We start from the raw sequence: 15,937 nt of genomic DNA on the forward strand, positions 1-15,937 counted from the left end.
ATAGTTGTGGGTAAGTGTTATAGGTAGGATAGTGTGGAGTTTGGTTTCCTTTACATATAGGTGCTTAAAACATTGACTCATTTCATGTTGAGTAGGGAAAATGTCCTGAACATATGTCTGTCATTACTGTTAAACAGGAAAGTTCTGTGTCCAGGCCACAGTCTCCTCCAGTACCTGCCAGGAAAAATCAGCTCCGTGCAGAAGGTAGTTACCTATTAAGCCTGCAATCTAGAAAGTATTTTTTAAAAACTTTGAATTGTAAATAATCATAGATTCACAGACAGTTGCAAAAACAGTATTACTAGAGAGAATTGCTTTCTCTTCTCCCCCTTAACCTCCACCACTGGTAACACCTTACATAGTATGGTATGACAACCAGGAAGTTGATACTGGTATGTCCTAAAGACCTTGTTCAGATTTCACCAGTTTCTGCCTGCATTTCTGTGTTTGGATTTCTGTACATTTTTATCATGTATAGCTTGCAAAGTACCGAAGTGTCCCATCACCACAAAGGAATTCCCTTGTGCTGCCCCTTTGTAGCTGTATTCCTCCCAAGAACAGCTTAACTTTTGAAATTCCTGTACTATCACAAGTGTGTGGCTCTTACTGATGTTCATAAGTATGATCCGTATTTATGTGTATGTATAAAACATAAAAAATGCCTTTCATAAAATTTTCTCTGAGCTTTATGATAAATCAGGCTATGTTTTAGTATTTAATCTTTTGATCTTATACTTTTTTATTTATCAATGGGAATTTGAAGAAGAGAGAAAAAATGTAATTATGGAATTATCAGAAATGAGAAAACAGCTTCGTAGTGAAGAGAGGCGTCTACAAGGGCAGCTACTACACATGGATGATGATGAAATTCATATAAGGCAAGTTTAGAATTCTATTTTTTTTTTGTATATTTTCACCCAGTTTTTCCCTATTTGCCAGGGTTCGTTTGTCATAGATAAAAGTTGGCATTAAAATATTACCATTATGGGGCCATCTCCATGGTGCACTAGGTTAATCCTCTGCCTGCGTCGCCGGCATCCCATATGGGTGCCGGTTCTGGTCCCGTTTGCTCCTCTTCCAGTCCAGCTCTCTGTTGTGGCCTGGGATAGCAGTGGAGGATGGCCCAAGTGCTTGGGCCCCTGCGCCCTCATGGGAGACCCAGAGGAGGCTCCTGGCTTCTGATCAGTGCAGTTCTGGCCATTGTGGCCATTTGGGGAGTGAGCCAACGGAGGGAGGACCTTTCTTTCTGTCTATCTCACTGTCTGTGTCTCTGCCTGTCAAATAAATAAAAAAATCTTAAAAAATATTACTATTAATTAAATTTCAAAATTTTGGATTTTTCATGTTTTCCCATTAATCCTCTTGCCGTCTCACAGTGGGATACATTTAGTTGTCATCTATCTGGTCTGGGACAGTTTCTCAGGTTTTCTCTTATTCATGACTGTGGAAGTCTGTGGCCCCAATTTGGATTTTTCTGATGTCTTCTGATATCAAGGTTAAGGGTTTTTCTAAAATGGCAGAGTGCTCTTTGCACATCACATCATATCAGGGAGACACACTGTGACATCCCTGGTGATGTTAACCTTCATTTGCTTATCTTTGGTAACGTTTGCTAGATTTCTCCACTGTAAAGTTTCGTAACTTTAGACCACTCACCAAAGTGAGCAGAGGGGTTGAATTAAGTAATATAGAGGGACTACCTACATATATTACTTAAAATTCTTCCATAAGAAAAATTTTTTTCTTCTATTCAATTATTTATATTTCTGTTGTCTCATATATCCTGTACTTTGGGTTATAATACAATATTCAATTATTTTATTTCTTAAATTGTTCTGGATTTGGCCTTTGGGAACTCTTTTAGGTTGACTCCTTCATATTTTTGACATATCCCCATCCTTTTGTTTTTTGATAACTACCTCACTTTCTGGTAGTATAATATGTACCAGGATCATATTGAATTTTCCTTGCCCCAGCTGTGGTATTAGCTGTCTCTTCAAGGAGTCAGGGTTGCTTTTAGAGAATGGTATTTAGAGGGGGCCGGCGCTGTGGTGCAGTGGGTTAATGCCCTGGCCTGAAGCGCTGTCATCCCATATGGGCGCCAGTTCGAGACCTTGCTGCTCCACTTCTGATCCAGCCTTCTGGTATGGCCTGGGAAAGCAGTAGAAGATGGCCCAAATCCTTGGGCCCCTGCACCAGCATGGGAGCCTCTCTCTCTCTCGGCCTCTCCTCTCTGTGTAACTCTTTTAAATAAATAAATCTTTAAAAAAGAGAGAGAGAGAATGGTATTTAGAAACCACATTCTGGGAGCTGAGTATATTTGTTACTGGGTATTGTTTTTTGAAAGTCCTCTTACTGAAGAACAGGACTGGCTAATTTATGTATGTATACTAAGTTGTGTAAATAAACCAATCTGGCACTCTTTCTGCATCTATCTTTTTGTATACATATTAAGTACGTACTGGTGTCTCTTGACTAATCCAGCACATGGAAGATTTTAATGTAGCTAGGTAAATATAATGTAGTTATATTTTGCTTAGATGTTCGTTTCATGTTCTGAATGCTTTTCATTTTCCAAACATTCATATTTAATTCAGTATAATAGATTATTGATATTTTATTCATATTGATTCATAAACTGAGACTATGGTATCTTTTGGAAAATCACTATGATTTGAAAAAGAGAAACCAGGTAGCCTGTCAATTTTTTTTTCTTTTTTAAAGATTTATTTTATTTGAAAGGTAGAGTTACAGAGAGCCAGGAGAGGGAGAGGGAGATATCTTCATCTTGCTGGTTCACATCCCAAATGGCTGCAAAGGCCAGAGCAGATTCAGGCCAAATCTAGGAGTCAGGAACTCCATCTGGGTCCTCCACATGGGTGGCAGGGACAATTATCTGCTGCCTTCCCAGGTACATTAGCAGGGAGCTGGATTGGAAATGCAGCAATCAAGATTGCAGTTGCCACTCTGATATGGGATGCTAGTATCACAAGCAGTGACTTAATCTGTTGTAACACAATGCCAGTCCCAGAAAACTCCTTTATTAAGTCACCTGTCAGGGCTGGCGCTATGGCGCACTAGGTTAATCCTCTAGCTGCGGCGCCAGCATTCCATATGGATGCTGGTTCTAGTCCCAGCTGCTCCTCTTCCAGCCAGCTCTCTGCTGTGGCCTTGGATAGCAGTGGAAGATGGCCCAAGTGTTTGGGCCCCTGTACCCGCATGGGAGACCAGGATGAGACTCCTGGCTCCTGGCTTCAGATCAGCGCAGCTCTGGCCGTTGCAACCATTCGGAGAGTGAACCAATGGAAGGAAGACGTTTCTCTCTGTCTCTACCTCTCACTGTCTATAACTCTACCTGTCAAATAAAAAAAAGAAAGTCACCTGTCTACTATGTTAATTTCCTAGGTACTACAGGAATCAGTTGATTAGATATCAAGTACTCTGAAAGTCTCTTTTAAAAAAAAAAAAAAATTATTTGAAAGGCAGAGAGAGAATTCCTTCTGCTGGTTCACTCCCTAAATGGCCTCACTGGCTGAGCTGAGCCGATCCAAAGCCAGGAGCCAGAAGCTTGTTCTAAATCTCCCACATGGGTGAAGGGGCCCAAGGACTTGGGTCATCTTCTACTGCTTTCCCAGACCATAAGCAGAGAGCTAGATTGGAAGTGGAGCAGCTGGTATTTGAACTGGCGCCCATATGGGATGCCGGCACTGCAGGCAGCTGCTGTACCTTTATATCCACATTGCCGGCCCCTTGAAACCCTTTTGTAAAAATAGTGTTGGGGACTCTGGATAATACCCATTATGTTGAGCAGCATTGTGAGACAATATTTATATGTGTGATTTCTTATTTTAGGTTGAGAAGGAGGTAACATTTATTGATTACCTGATACATATCAACTACTGTGCTGGGTACTTTACAGTATATAATTGGTCTTTATTCTCAGGCTCGCAAGACTATAAGGGATAGAGACTTTGTATTTTATTGATAATTAAATCAAGATCAAACTGCTAACAGGTAGCAACTAATCTTTGAATCTCAGTGTCTCTGATCTCAAAGACTGATCATCTTACCACATTTTAGGTAAAGGTGAATCATTTTACTCTGCTAATAAAGACTTTGCATGTAATCATTATGAAAGATTACATTAACTTTATAAACACTCTACTTTTAATATGAAGGATTGAAATAACTGCTAGAATAACTATTATATACTGTGGTAAAAAATGTCAAATTCCTTTTACAGTGAATTAAATGTAAACTCAATGTTTTCTTCCTACAAAGTGCATTTATCATGATTTGTCATTTATCTACAGGAAAAGAGAAAGGAATCCCATGGATATATTTGACATGGCTAGACATCGATTGCAAGCTCCTGTTAGAAGACAGTCGCCTAAATGCTTAGATGTCACTACTTTGCAGAATATTCATGATTTTAATGAGCTGAAAGATAGAGGTGTGTAGTGGATCATGTACAGTCATTTGCACCCTTTTTCTGAAGTAAAATTTCATTTATGATGTATATTTTAAATTCAATAAATTAAACTTCAGTATATTCTAGTTCTTCAGTTTAGCGGGCCAGCTAAATATTTTCTTTTGGAATGCATATAGCTGCAAAAGCTCATGGTTGAAGAGTTCACAGAGACTAGCATGAAGTATGGAACTTGGCATTAACTGAGGAATGATAGGAGAAGTTGAGCTTATGAAAAAGACTGACAGAAACCAGAAAGACTGGAGGAAAAGTAGGCAAATGTTGGATCCTGAAAGTTGAGGGAAGAGAGTGAGTGTAATATGGAGAAGTGATTGCTTGAAATGGATCTTGAAAAATGTCATTTGGATTAGAAGTGCTGGTGACCTCCACTTTATTTTTTTTTAGCAGATTCATTCATTTATTTATTTGAAAGGCAGAGTTACAGAGAGAGGCAGAGGCAGAGGCAGAAAGAGAGATCTTCCATCTGTGGGTTCACTCCCCAAATGACCGTAACAGCCAGGGCTGAACTGGGCCAGGCCTAAGTAAGGAGCCAAGAGCTTCATCTGGGTCTCCCATGTAGGTGCTGGGGGCCAAGGATTTGAGCCATCTTCCACTTTCCCAGGCACATTAATAGCAGAAGTGGAGCAGCAGGGCCAGCGCTGTGGTGCAGCGGGGTTAATGCCCTGGCCTGAAACGCCGGCATCTCATATGGGTGCCGGTTCTAGTCCCGGCTGCTCCTCTTCCAATCTAGCTCTCTGGCTGTGGCCTGGGATAGCAGTAGAAGATGGCCCAAGTCTTTGGGCCCCTGCACCCATGTGGGAGTCTTAGAAGAAGCTCCTGGCTTCAGATCGGCACAGCTCTGGCTGTTGTGGCTGTCTGGGGAGTGAACTAGCTGATGGAAGACCTCTCTCTCTGTCTCTGCCTCTCTCTGTCTCTGCCTCTCTCTGTAACTCTGTCTTTCAAATAAATAAAAATAAACCTTAAAAAAAAAAAGTGGAGCCGCTGGGACTAGAAACGGTGCCCATGTGGGATACCATCTCTGCGGGTGGCAGCTTAATTTACTACACTGCAACGCTGGCCCTCAGCTCAATTTTTTAAGTGGACTGATGGGATAAGAAGCCAGTTAGCTTTGGAATGTGGATTGATAGGCAATATTTTAGAGGCAGTGGACATAAGACTACCTTTGGAAGAAGTGTTTGCTGGGAAGAAGAGAGGGCTCAGTTGCTGAGGAACTAATGTAAAGAGCTTTTGCAGGGAAGGTTTAGGATACAGGAGAGGAAGGAATGATCATTGAAGGGAGCAGGGTGTGGAGCAGGCGAGAGGACATCTAAAGGATCTGAGGGCTGAGAGTAGAGAGGAGATTCCTGAGGCTTCTTAGAGGGAGTGGGAGAGAAAGCTTAGTAGAAAAATGTGTTGTATGTGATTCTCCTTTAGGAGTTGAGGAGGCAGATTTGATTATTGGATGTGTGGTCATATGACGTAGGCTAGATAAACTACAATTTAAACTTCCATTTAAAAATAACACCTACTTATTATAGGAAATTCTAAAGAGAACAGGGAAAACCATTAACATTTTGCATGTTCTCTACTGTTCTTTCTGAGCATGTTTAAAAAAAAGCAAAATAAGATTTAATTATTATTTATCTCTTTTTTCACTTAGTATCATCACATATACTGAAGTTTTTTTGTTTTTTTCTTTTTGTCATTTATTGATTACTTAATACCTAGTCATTATATTAAGCCAGTTTGGTCTCAGTGGAAACTATTTTCTACTATAAACTAAGATGTTATTTTTTTATCCTCATTTTCTCAGGTGTGTACATGTTTCCTAGAGGCAACATACCATGAATAATTTCATTTCTCTGGAGCTCATAAAATGTGTGCTTATGTATTCTCATGTTTTAAAAATGCCAATTTGATTTCCAGTATTTCACATATATTGATGTATGTATGTGTAAGCTCTTTGAGGTCTTCAGTTTTTAAGAATGAAAGAGTCTTGAGAGCTAAAAAGTTTACATCGTAGAATTGAGCCATTCATTTCCCTGTTTCTACATCTTTTGGAGGCTTTCCATTAGCCTGTGACTTGGTTGTTGGTATTGTTTTTTACAGAGAAGAAACAGTCTGGAAATGGTGAAGCCAAAGTTCCAATCCAAGTCTGTGTGTAGAGCCTCTTCTGTTAACTGTGTTCCTAACCAGTTTCTTCATTGTTCAAGGTGTTCCCCAGTTTCACTGTGGCATTCTTGGGATAATTTCTGATAATCAAATTTTTCATATGTATATATGTATGTATATACATGATTATTACTTTAAATTGTGTACCAGCAATATATTTAGTAGCTAAAATAGGAATAATACTTTCATGGCTTACTTTAAAAATAAGTATTTAATATTTTTATTCAGATCAACTGATAGTCATGAAATTATGGCAGAGGTAAATTCTGAAACCATCATTTTCTTCAATAATGAATCCTTCCTAAAGTTCCAGCCTGTCTACATTTACCTTGCTTTCTGAATGATACTCATGAGGGCTAAAACACTAATAGCATCATTTCAAATAGAGTAACATTTTTTCATTTTTCAGTATATTTTAGGGATCAGCTGATTACAGTGTCTCATGACTTGTGTAATAGCCATGTGACTAACCATGATGTGTGTCCTAGGTGGCATCTTGAGGAAGTGGGGAAGATAGGGAAGGAGAGTTCATCCACAAGCTACTATTTGTTCTGGTGATTTCCTTAGAGTGTGGATAAGTTTATGAAAAGGAATTTACTGAGAATATTAATTTTGTATTCTTCTATAGATATTTTAGTGTCCTTTTTCTTTGGTAATGTTGTGCTGTTTATATCATTACACCTGGTAGTTTTATAAAATCTCATTTGAAAATAAGGTTTAACTTAATGTATTTTTTGCACCAGATTCAGAAACACGAGTTGACCTGAAATTTATGTATCCTGATCCTCCAAGAGATCATCACACCTTAGAGATTCAGCAGCAAGCCCTGCTACGAGAGCAGCAGAAGAGGCTGAATAGAATAAAAATGCAGGAATGTGCTGAGGGTGAGGGATAATCATTACTATTTCAAGTGATTACTAAAGATCTCATTTATTATTTATTTGAGAGGTAGAGTTACAGGGAGTGAGACGGAGAGATAGAAAGGCCTTCCATCCTCTGGTTTACTCTCTAAATGGCCTCAACAGCTGGAGTTGGGCCTATCCAAAGCCCAGAGCCAAGATCTTCTTATGGGTCTCCCACGTGGGTTCAGGGGCCCAATCACTTGGGCCATCTTCCACTGCTTTCCCAGGCCATAGCAGAGAGCTGGACCGGAAGAGGAACAACCGGGACTAGAACCAGTGCCCATATGGGATGCTGGTGCCGCAGGCAGAGGATTAGAGAGCACCCTCCCTCCTCTCAACTGACTGCTCCATGCTTATGTGTCCCTTTTGGCTAACAGTCTCAGGAAAAAACAAGTCCCAGAGTAGGTTCTGATTGGTTCAGCTGGGGTTGTATACTCTATAGCAAGAGAGATTTAGTACTTTATCCAGGCCTGGTGACATCTGCACCTGAAAGTGGGAATCAAAAGAAGAAATGCTAGTCAAAGACATTAGTGCCCCACGTGGAATTTCTCTGCTGTTTGGGGGTGTATGTTTTAGTTTTGGTACCTCTGTGTACCATTACATAGGACAGTGACTGCAGTCTTTGAAGGCATTATCTCTTATGTACCACTAGATAGGGCAATGACTACATCTTGTTTCATCAACCAATCAGCAGATACTAAGTGCCTACTAGGGGTACAGGTACAGTTGGAGAATTCATTGTCTGAAACGCTTGGGACCAGAAGTGTTTCAGATAGGAACTTTTTCAGATTTTGGAATATTTCTGTAGATCCTATTGGTTGTGCATCCTTAATCCAAAAATCTAAACTTTTTGAGCACCAAAAGCTTTTGAGTTTTGGATGATCAGCCTATAATGACTTGGTTATGAATGAAATAGGCTACTACTGTCAAGGAGCTTATATTCTGTTGGAGAAGTTAGATGCTAAGTGAGTAGAAATGTGATGAATATTATAAATGAGAACGTGAGGGTCCCTTGGAAATGTGAACTGGGGCTAGTGGGCATTGAGGCAGAGTGGAGCTATGTGTCTTCAGACATGTGGATGGACCCCTTTGATACTGAGATGTACCACATGTCCCTCACATAGTATCTCACCAGCTTGGCTAACCTTCAGGCCGTTGAGTGTGACCATTGTGAAATGAATAATAAAAGCACAATATTGAGGTAACAAAAAATAAAGGGGGTGGTCCTACCAGATTTTTTTTTAGGAATATTTAAGATCCTACCTTGCTTGGCTGTCCTGGTTTGGAGAATTTAAAGAAGGTTTTTTTGACCTCATGAGGTGGCACCACAGGAGTAAGTAATGTAACACATAGGTCAAGTCTTTGATAAACATTTGTATAAGAAACATCTTCCATCCATCTAGTACTGGATTTATAGTAATAGCTTCATATGTCACCCTATGACAGCAGAATAACCCAGGTTCTACACTTCGTGTAGGGAGATTATCATAAAAGAGAATTAAGTACATTTGTTAACACTTACACCCAGTTAGGTGGCAGTTTCTTCAGATGTTTAAAATGAGATGATCTTGTGGGAACTTGGCAACTTAGACTAATTAAGCCAAAGGTAGTCCCCAGGTAGATATAGGTGCATCTTGTCACTGAAGGAATCCACCCCTACATTAACTACCTTCAATATTTCCAGCAAATACTGTGATGATGTAATTCCTGAGAATGAAATATGGCTGTGCAGTATTTTGAGAAGGGATATAGGTTATCATTGACAGCCTGTTTATTCCCAGAGTCTGCATGTGAAAGGACAAGGTGCACTATTTAGAGGAACATGTAGGAAAGCTGTCAAATTGGAGATCCTTTGGGATACCTGATCCAGACACTTTGCCTCTGAAACCCTGCAGATGTCTAGGATTTAGCTTACATCACTTCTGTGTGAGGGAGCCCTGCACTTAATTACATTCAATTTTCTATGCATCTTGTAGAAATATGACTGAAGTTGGAGAAGAACCTGGCATTAATCATTTCTTTCTTTCTGTAGGCATCTGTTTATGTTCACAGTGATTTCATTTGTTATATTCATTAATGTGAGTAGGAGAATTATCTAACTAGAATGGATAAAGGGTTGTATTTCTTTTTATGAATAGTATCTTAAACATATTCTGAGGTGTGGTAGTTGAAAAGTAATTTCCAATAGAAAACTTATGATAAAAGATAAGCTCAAACTTATTAAACATTTTCTAATCTTTTAATTTCTTTCTGTTCTCATTGATTCCAGTTGACTTAGATGCCAGAGGAAGAGAGCATAGAATGGTAAGCAACCAGTTATACTTTTTCAGGTTAGTTTTTGGGAGATAAAAATTTTTAGGAATGTAAGTTTGTATTCCAAATTTTGAATTTTTCAGAAATGTTGAGTTAAAAAAGTTAAATCTTTTCTCATCAGTATGGTGGGTAACTAGAGAAATATTAGTGTATATGCATATAGAGATGACATATATATATATATATTTATATGAAAGGCAGTCATAGAGAAGCAGAGGCAGAGAGAGAGAGAGAGAGGAATATCTTCCATCCGCTGGTTCATTCCCCAAATGGCTGCAATCTGAAGCCATGAGCCAGAAGCTTCTTCAGGATTTCCCATATGTGTGCAGGGGCCTGCATTCCCAGGCACATTAGCAGGGAACTGCTGGTATGCATGTCCTTTTATAAGAGGAGTCTCATATTTAAAGGCTTGTTACTCTCTTGCCTGGGGTCACATAGCCAATAGGTAGTAAAATCTAGATTTGAACTGAGGCCAGACTTAAGGGCTCCTTCTTGTCACAGCCTGAGATGCCTTGGCCCCTGTTTAGGAAGATTGTGCAGATCAGTAGATTTCTCCATATCTGGTGGTCCTATTTTTTTAGGTAAAAAAGCAATTTAATCTTAAGTGGTTTAGGTTAAAATCCTGGATCAGTAACAGATTTTGCTGAGTAATAGTTGGGCATAAGCGCATCATCATGGTTGTTACAAGAAAGCTTGGACTTCTGATCTTTCTAAAACTGGAATATGTGGAGAAAACAGGGTGAAATTTGGCATGATTGTCAAGAAGATAAGGCTCGGGTAGACTTTGATGTCTTGTTTTAGTTATGTGAAGGACTGTGATGCAGAATGTGGGTAGTGTGTGACATGCTAAGCACACCTGGTTCAGACCATTTGGTTCAGCTGCTATGCCTATCATCACCATTATTAGCATGCTAGAGAGCATACGTAGAATCAATGAGTGGTACATTAAAAAGATTAAATTCAGTATATAGAACTCAGTCTAAGAAAACTTTGTGATAATGAAAGGTATGTGTGAATGGAATTTGCTGCCTTAAAAATGAACTGATAGGGGCTGATGTTGTAGCAGAGCAGGTTAAGCCTCCATCTATGATGCTGGCATACCATATGGGCTGCCAGTTCAAGACACTGCTGTTCCATTTGTTATCCAGTTCCATGCAAATATGCCTGGAAAAGCAGCAGAAGATGGTCTGAGTGCTTGGGCCCCTGCACCCATGTGGGAGACCTGGATGAAGCTCCAGGCTCCTGGCTTTGTCCTGGACCAGCCCTAGCCACTGCAGCCATTTGGGGAGTGAACCAGCAAATGGAAGATTTCTCTCTCTGTGTATCTGCTTTTCTCTCTCTAACTCTGCCTTTCAAATGATTAAAAAATAAATCTTAAAAAATAATTTAACTGACAGCTCTCCACCAGAGTGTTTAAAGCCCAGGGATCTTAGGAGGAGGTTCAGGGAAATATCACTGGATACCTTCAGGTTCCTTTTGATACTTAAGGAACGTGATGCTCTCTACTGAAAAATTCTCTATTTGTAAATTTAAGTTAACTCTCATTTGGTAGCTCATCATAGCAAGGTCAATGCTACCATTATTTTCCCCCCTACTATATGCCCATTATATCTATGCTATGTGATCATGACATTTGCTGTAACACAGGACTCGCTATCTGAGGGCAGTCTATGGGATTATGGATTATGGTTTACTCCAGAGCAGACTCTCAGTTCATCTTTGTATCCTTATTTTCTAGCATAGGAGAGATAATTGTACCATAAATATTTATTGAAAGAGTCAGTGAGTCTTGAGAGTGATTGAAAGATTTTTAATGTTTAGTTGGGTTCATTGTTTCTCATTAGCGGTAATGTGATCCTTTTCTTTGACTTAAATCACAAGGAGGCAGGAAGGAATGGAGGGAGTTAGGAAGTAAATGTCTTTGCTTTCCAGAATCTTTTGTCCTGGCAAGTCTTCTGCTGCTCTGATGGGGATTCTATGTTAAGCCTTTCCAGTATTTCCCAGGTGTTGGAAGCAGTCAATGCTACCTCTCTCCTTGTCCTCTTGGTTTTGTGGGGGCATCATAGAAATGCATGCGGCCTTTTAGTACTAATTAGTTTTTCCACACAGGATTAATAAAAATAGGCATTAATACATGATATTTCTTTTAGTCCAGAGATGTCAGTAATGATCTCTTGAAAAATTCATTATTGGAATCTGATAGTGCCTTTATTGGTGAGTATATTTAATTTACTAATGCTGATATTTAAATATGAAACATTTATTTTAACTGCCTTTTTCATATTGCAAAACCAGTGCTATTCTAAAAGTGGTTAAAAGGAATATTCTGTTTTACCATCTTAACATTCATCAAAAGTAGCTTACAAAGTTTCAAAATTGGAATTACTATTATGAACTTTAAAAATCACAGGATTAGTTTTTGTGAAAACCTATTCCTGGATGGATTTTCATAATAGCTGTTGTCCTTCAAGAGGTGACTGGTTAAATACACTCTGGTGCGTCCATTCTGTGGAACACTGCTCCACAACAGAAGGAGCAAACTTGAAACACACAGTAATTCTTCAGGCAAATATGCTGAGCAAAAAAGCAAAACCCCATGACAAGAATTTAGAAATGGAGAATAGATTAATCATTGTCCAGATTTAGGAACAGGAAGAAATACATGTGGTGAAAAAGGGCACATGAAGGATCCTCGATTGTGGGGGTGAATACACAGATACAACCAGAAAATAGGTTAGTATAGAGCTTATTGTGCTTGCACAAATGAGTAAAAGTGAAACTGGTGAAAATTGAATATCAGTGCATTGTATCATTATCAGTATTCTGGTTGTGAGTTCTGCTGTACTGGTTCTGCTGTACTGTACATTTTAAAAGATTTACTTATTTGAAAGGCAGAGTTACACAGAGCCAGAGGCAGAGAGAGAGAGATCTTCCATTCACTGGTTCACTCCCCAAATGTCTGCAATGGCTCATGCTGGGCCAATCAGGAGGCAGGAGCTTCTTCCAGGTCTCTCACGCAAGTGCAGGGGCCCCAGCACTTGGGCTATCTTCTGCTACTTTCTCAAGCCATAGCAGAGAGCTGGATCGGAAGAGCAGCAGCTGGCTCTTGAACTGGCGCCCATTTGGGATGCCGGCACTGCAGGCTGAGGCTTTACCTGCCATGCCACAGTGCTGGCCCCTGTACTTTACTTTTGTAAAAAGGTTACCACTGGGGGAAACTGGGCAAAGTGTACAAGGGATCTCTTAGTTATTTCTTATAACTTCATATGAATATGTAATGTTAATAAATAGTTCAGTTAAAGTCAAGGGAATATTCAGTTTTCACAACATATATGAAAGCGCCTTGAGATCTTTTCTTTCCTAAGACTATAATACACCCTTATAATTAGTAACTCTGATTATAAACACTTCTGTTATCCTAGGACCATCAGGAAATTATCTCTTCTACAAACTAGTTGTATTCTATGCAAATTATTTTAGATTTCCATGTGATAGAATTTTCAAATTATTTAAAAATAAAATACTAAGTAAAATGAGTTTACCCCTTCCAAGCAAGTTGCACTGGAAAGCGTGAGTAAGCCACTAAGAAATAGGGATGAGAAGATATCTTACTTATGGAGGCATCATAGAAATGTTGACGTGGTTTTGTAATAATGAAGATAGTCTGGGCCAATCAAGATGGTGTCTTGGAGTATTTCATTGTAAAACCAGACGTTATACTAGACCAAACATACAGTGGTACATACTTTTGGCTAATGCTCACTGCAGATATTTTGTGGTCATGACTGTTACCACTTCTCTAATGAATACAAGGCTGATGGTTTCAGTGTTTTTGTTGTTTTGAACACAAAAAACATAAAATTTAGTCTTAACCATTTTAAATTGTACAGGTGAGTCGTTTTAAGTGTATTCACATTGTTATGTAATGAGTGCCACTATTCATATCCAGAACTCTTCATATGAAACAGCAATTCTCCATTCCATTGTATTTTCCAACTCCATGAATTTGACTACTTTAGGATCTCTTATAGGTGGAATCATAGAGTATTTGTCCTTTTGTGGGTTATATTATTTAGAACAGTATTGTCAAGGTTCATTCGTGTTGTAACGTGTCACAATACTCCTTCCCCTTTCTGAGGCTAAATAATACTCCATGAAATGAATATACCACATTTTGCTAATTCTTTCATCTGTTGTAGACACTTGAGTTGTTTCCAAGATGAGAATAATATTGCCGTGAATATGAGCATACACATATCTGTGTGGGTCATTGCTTTTAACCCTTTTTGGTATCTCTCCAGAGCTAGAATTGCTGGATCGTATAGTTATTTTATTTTTAATTGTTTAAGGAATTGCTATACTATTTTCCACAGCAGCCGTACCATTTTGCATTCCCATCAACAGTGCATAGGATTTCTGATTTCTTCACATCCTCACCAATACTTGTTACTTTGTTTTAAAATATCCATTGTTATAGGTGTGAAGTGTGATTTTTACATTTCTGTAATGATAGTGCTGCTGAACATCTTTGCTTGTGCTTATTGACCATTTAAATATATTCTTTGTAAAAATGTCTATTCAAGTTCTATGAAGGTTTTTTAACTAGGTTGTTCCATTGTACATTTGCAGAAATTCATTATATATTAATCCCTTATCAGAGCTATGATTTGTAAATGTTTTCTCCATGGTGGGTTGCCTTTTCACTCCAGATTATGCTGTTTCATGCACCTAAATGCTGCAGTTCCCCAGCAATTGCCCAAAGGGCCAGGGTCACACAAGCACTGATGCTGGAAATACCATGCAGAGTACACAGTCCTGAGAGCTGCTGGCAGGCTATTTTGGTTCAAGTCATGGGATCCCTGACTAGCAGACCTTGTGTTCAAGAGCAATAGCAAAGACAAGTGATGCCTCTAGTAAGTGAGAAAAGGGAAGGGTATAAGGTAGAAGGCTGGGCTCCAAGTCTAAGGGTATAAGCATTCCTACTTCTTGGGTTGTTGGGGCAGTAAACCCTTGCTGTTCTGTACCCCTTGTTCCTTGCACAGCGTGCTGTGTGGGCTAGGGTGCTGTGGTCACCACTGCTCTGCTGGGTCTAGTTAAGATTTATGAGGCTGCATTCTTTTGTGCTAGTGTGGTATGAAAATCTGTGGCCTCCAGGCCAGTGCAAGTGCTTCTTTCCCCCAGGGCAGTGTGGATTCCAAAAGTGACTCCTTTTGGATGGTGGTGGTTAGGAATGGAGTAGGGTGGGGGAGCGAGTTTCTTCTCTGAAGCAAAGCTTCCGTGAGTACTCCAGGTAGTCCCTCTTTACTGGGCTCCTAGTCTGTGATAACCGGGTTTCGTCACCCCCTATATATAGGATTGTCCCTGGAGATGGATTCTGCTGAGGCTTTCCTATTTACTCTTTCCATGCAAATGGAAACTTAAAAACAAGCAAGGATAGTTGTATTTATACTGATAAGATAGACTTTAGGACAAAAACTGTGAAAAGAGTCAAAAAAGGTCATTATATAATGATCAAGGAATCAATTTAGTAAGAAGACCTAAGAATTGTAAATATGTATGCATCTAATGCTGGCACATCTAGTTTTATAAAATTGTACTATATACCAAAGTATACTAACAGACATATACAGAACATTTCCTCTAGCAACTGCAAAATACACATTTTTTCATCAACACATGGAACATTATCTAGAGCATTTGCCTCAAAATAAGTCTTAACAAGTTAAAAAAATTGCAATATACCAATTCTTTGATCCTAGTAGAATAAAACTAGATGTCAATAATGAAAGTTTAGGAGTTACATAAGTACATGGAGATTGAACACTTTTAAAGAAAAGCCTTATTTATTTCAAAGGCAGAGTGAAAAAAAAAACAAGAACGAGAAAGATCTGTGCCATCATTCGTTCCCCAGATGTTTACAACAGCTAGGATTGGGCAAGGCCAAAGCCAGGAGTTAGGAATCCATCCATGTCTCCTATGTGGGTGGCAGGAGACCAGGTATTTGGGCCATTATCTGCTGCTTGCCAGGTGCATTAGAAGGAAGCTGTTTTGGAAACAAAGGCAGGACTTGATCCTAACCACT

At 39.2% G+C, this 15,937-nt stretch overlaps 1 protein-coding gene across 50 annotated transcripts in view; it reads left to right on the forward strand.

Moving 5' to 3' along the window:
• CSPP1 (centrosome and spindle pole associated protein 1) overlaps positions 1-15,937 on the forward strand; it is a 140,637-nt gene that overhangs the window by 113,154 nt on the left and 11,546 nt on the right. For all 50 annotated transcript variants that reach the window (XR_016236506.1, XR_011389120.2, XR_016236507.1 and 47 more), the window contains 6 exons: positions 138-204; positions 764-878; positions 4,314-4,453; positions 7,384-7,524; positions 9,812-9,846; positions 12,006-12,069. Coding sequence is in view for 45 of the 50 variants with exons in the window: in XM_089336318.1 (XP_089192444.1) it covers positions 138-204; positions 764-878; positions 4,314-4,453; positions 7,384-7,524; positions 9,812-9,846; positions 12,006-12,069 (562 nt within the window). In the remaining 5 variants the exon portion in view is untranslated. The remainder of the gene's footprint in view (positions 1-137; positions 205-763; positions 879-4,313; positions 4,454-7,383; positions 7,525-9,811; positions 9,847-12,005; positions 12,070-15,937) is intronic.

Source organism: Oryctolagus cuniculus, chromosome 6 (genome assembly GCF_051225735.1).
Source record: "Oryctolagus cuniculus isolate XC-2025 breed Fujian yellow rabbit chromosome 6, ASM5122573v1, whole genome shotgun sequence".
NCBI classification, from domain to species: domain Eukaryota; kingdom Metazoa; phylum Chordata; class Mammalia; order Lagomorpha; family Leporidae; genus Oryctolagus; species Oryctolagus cuniculus.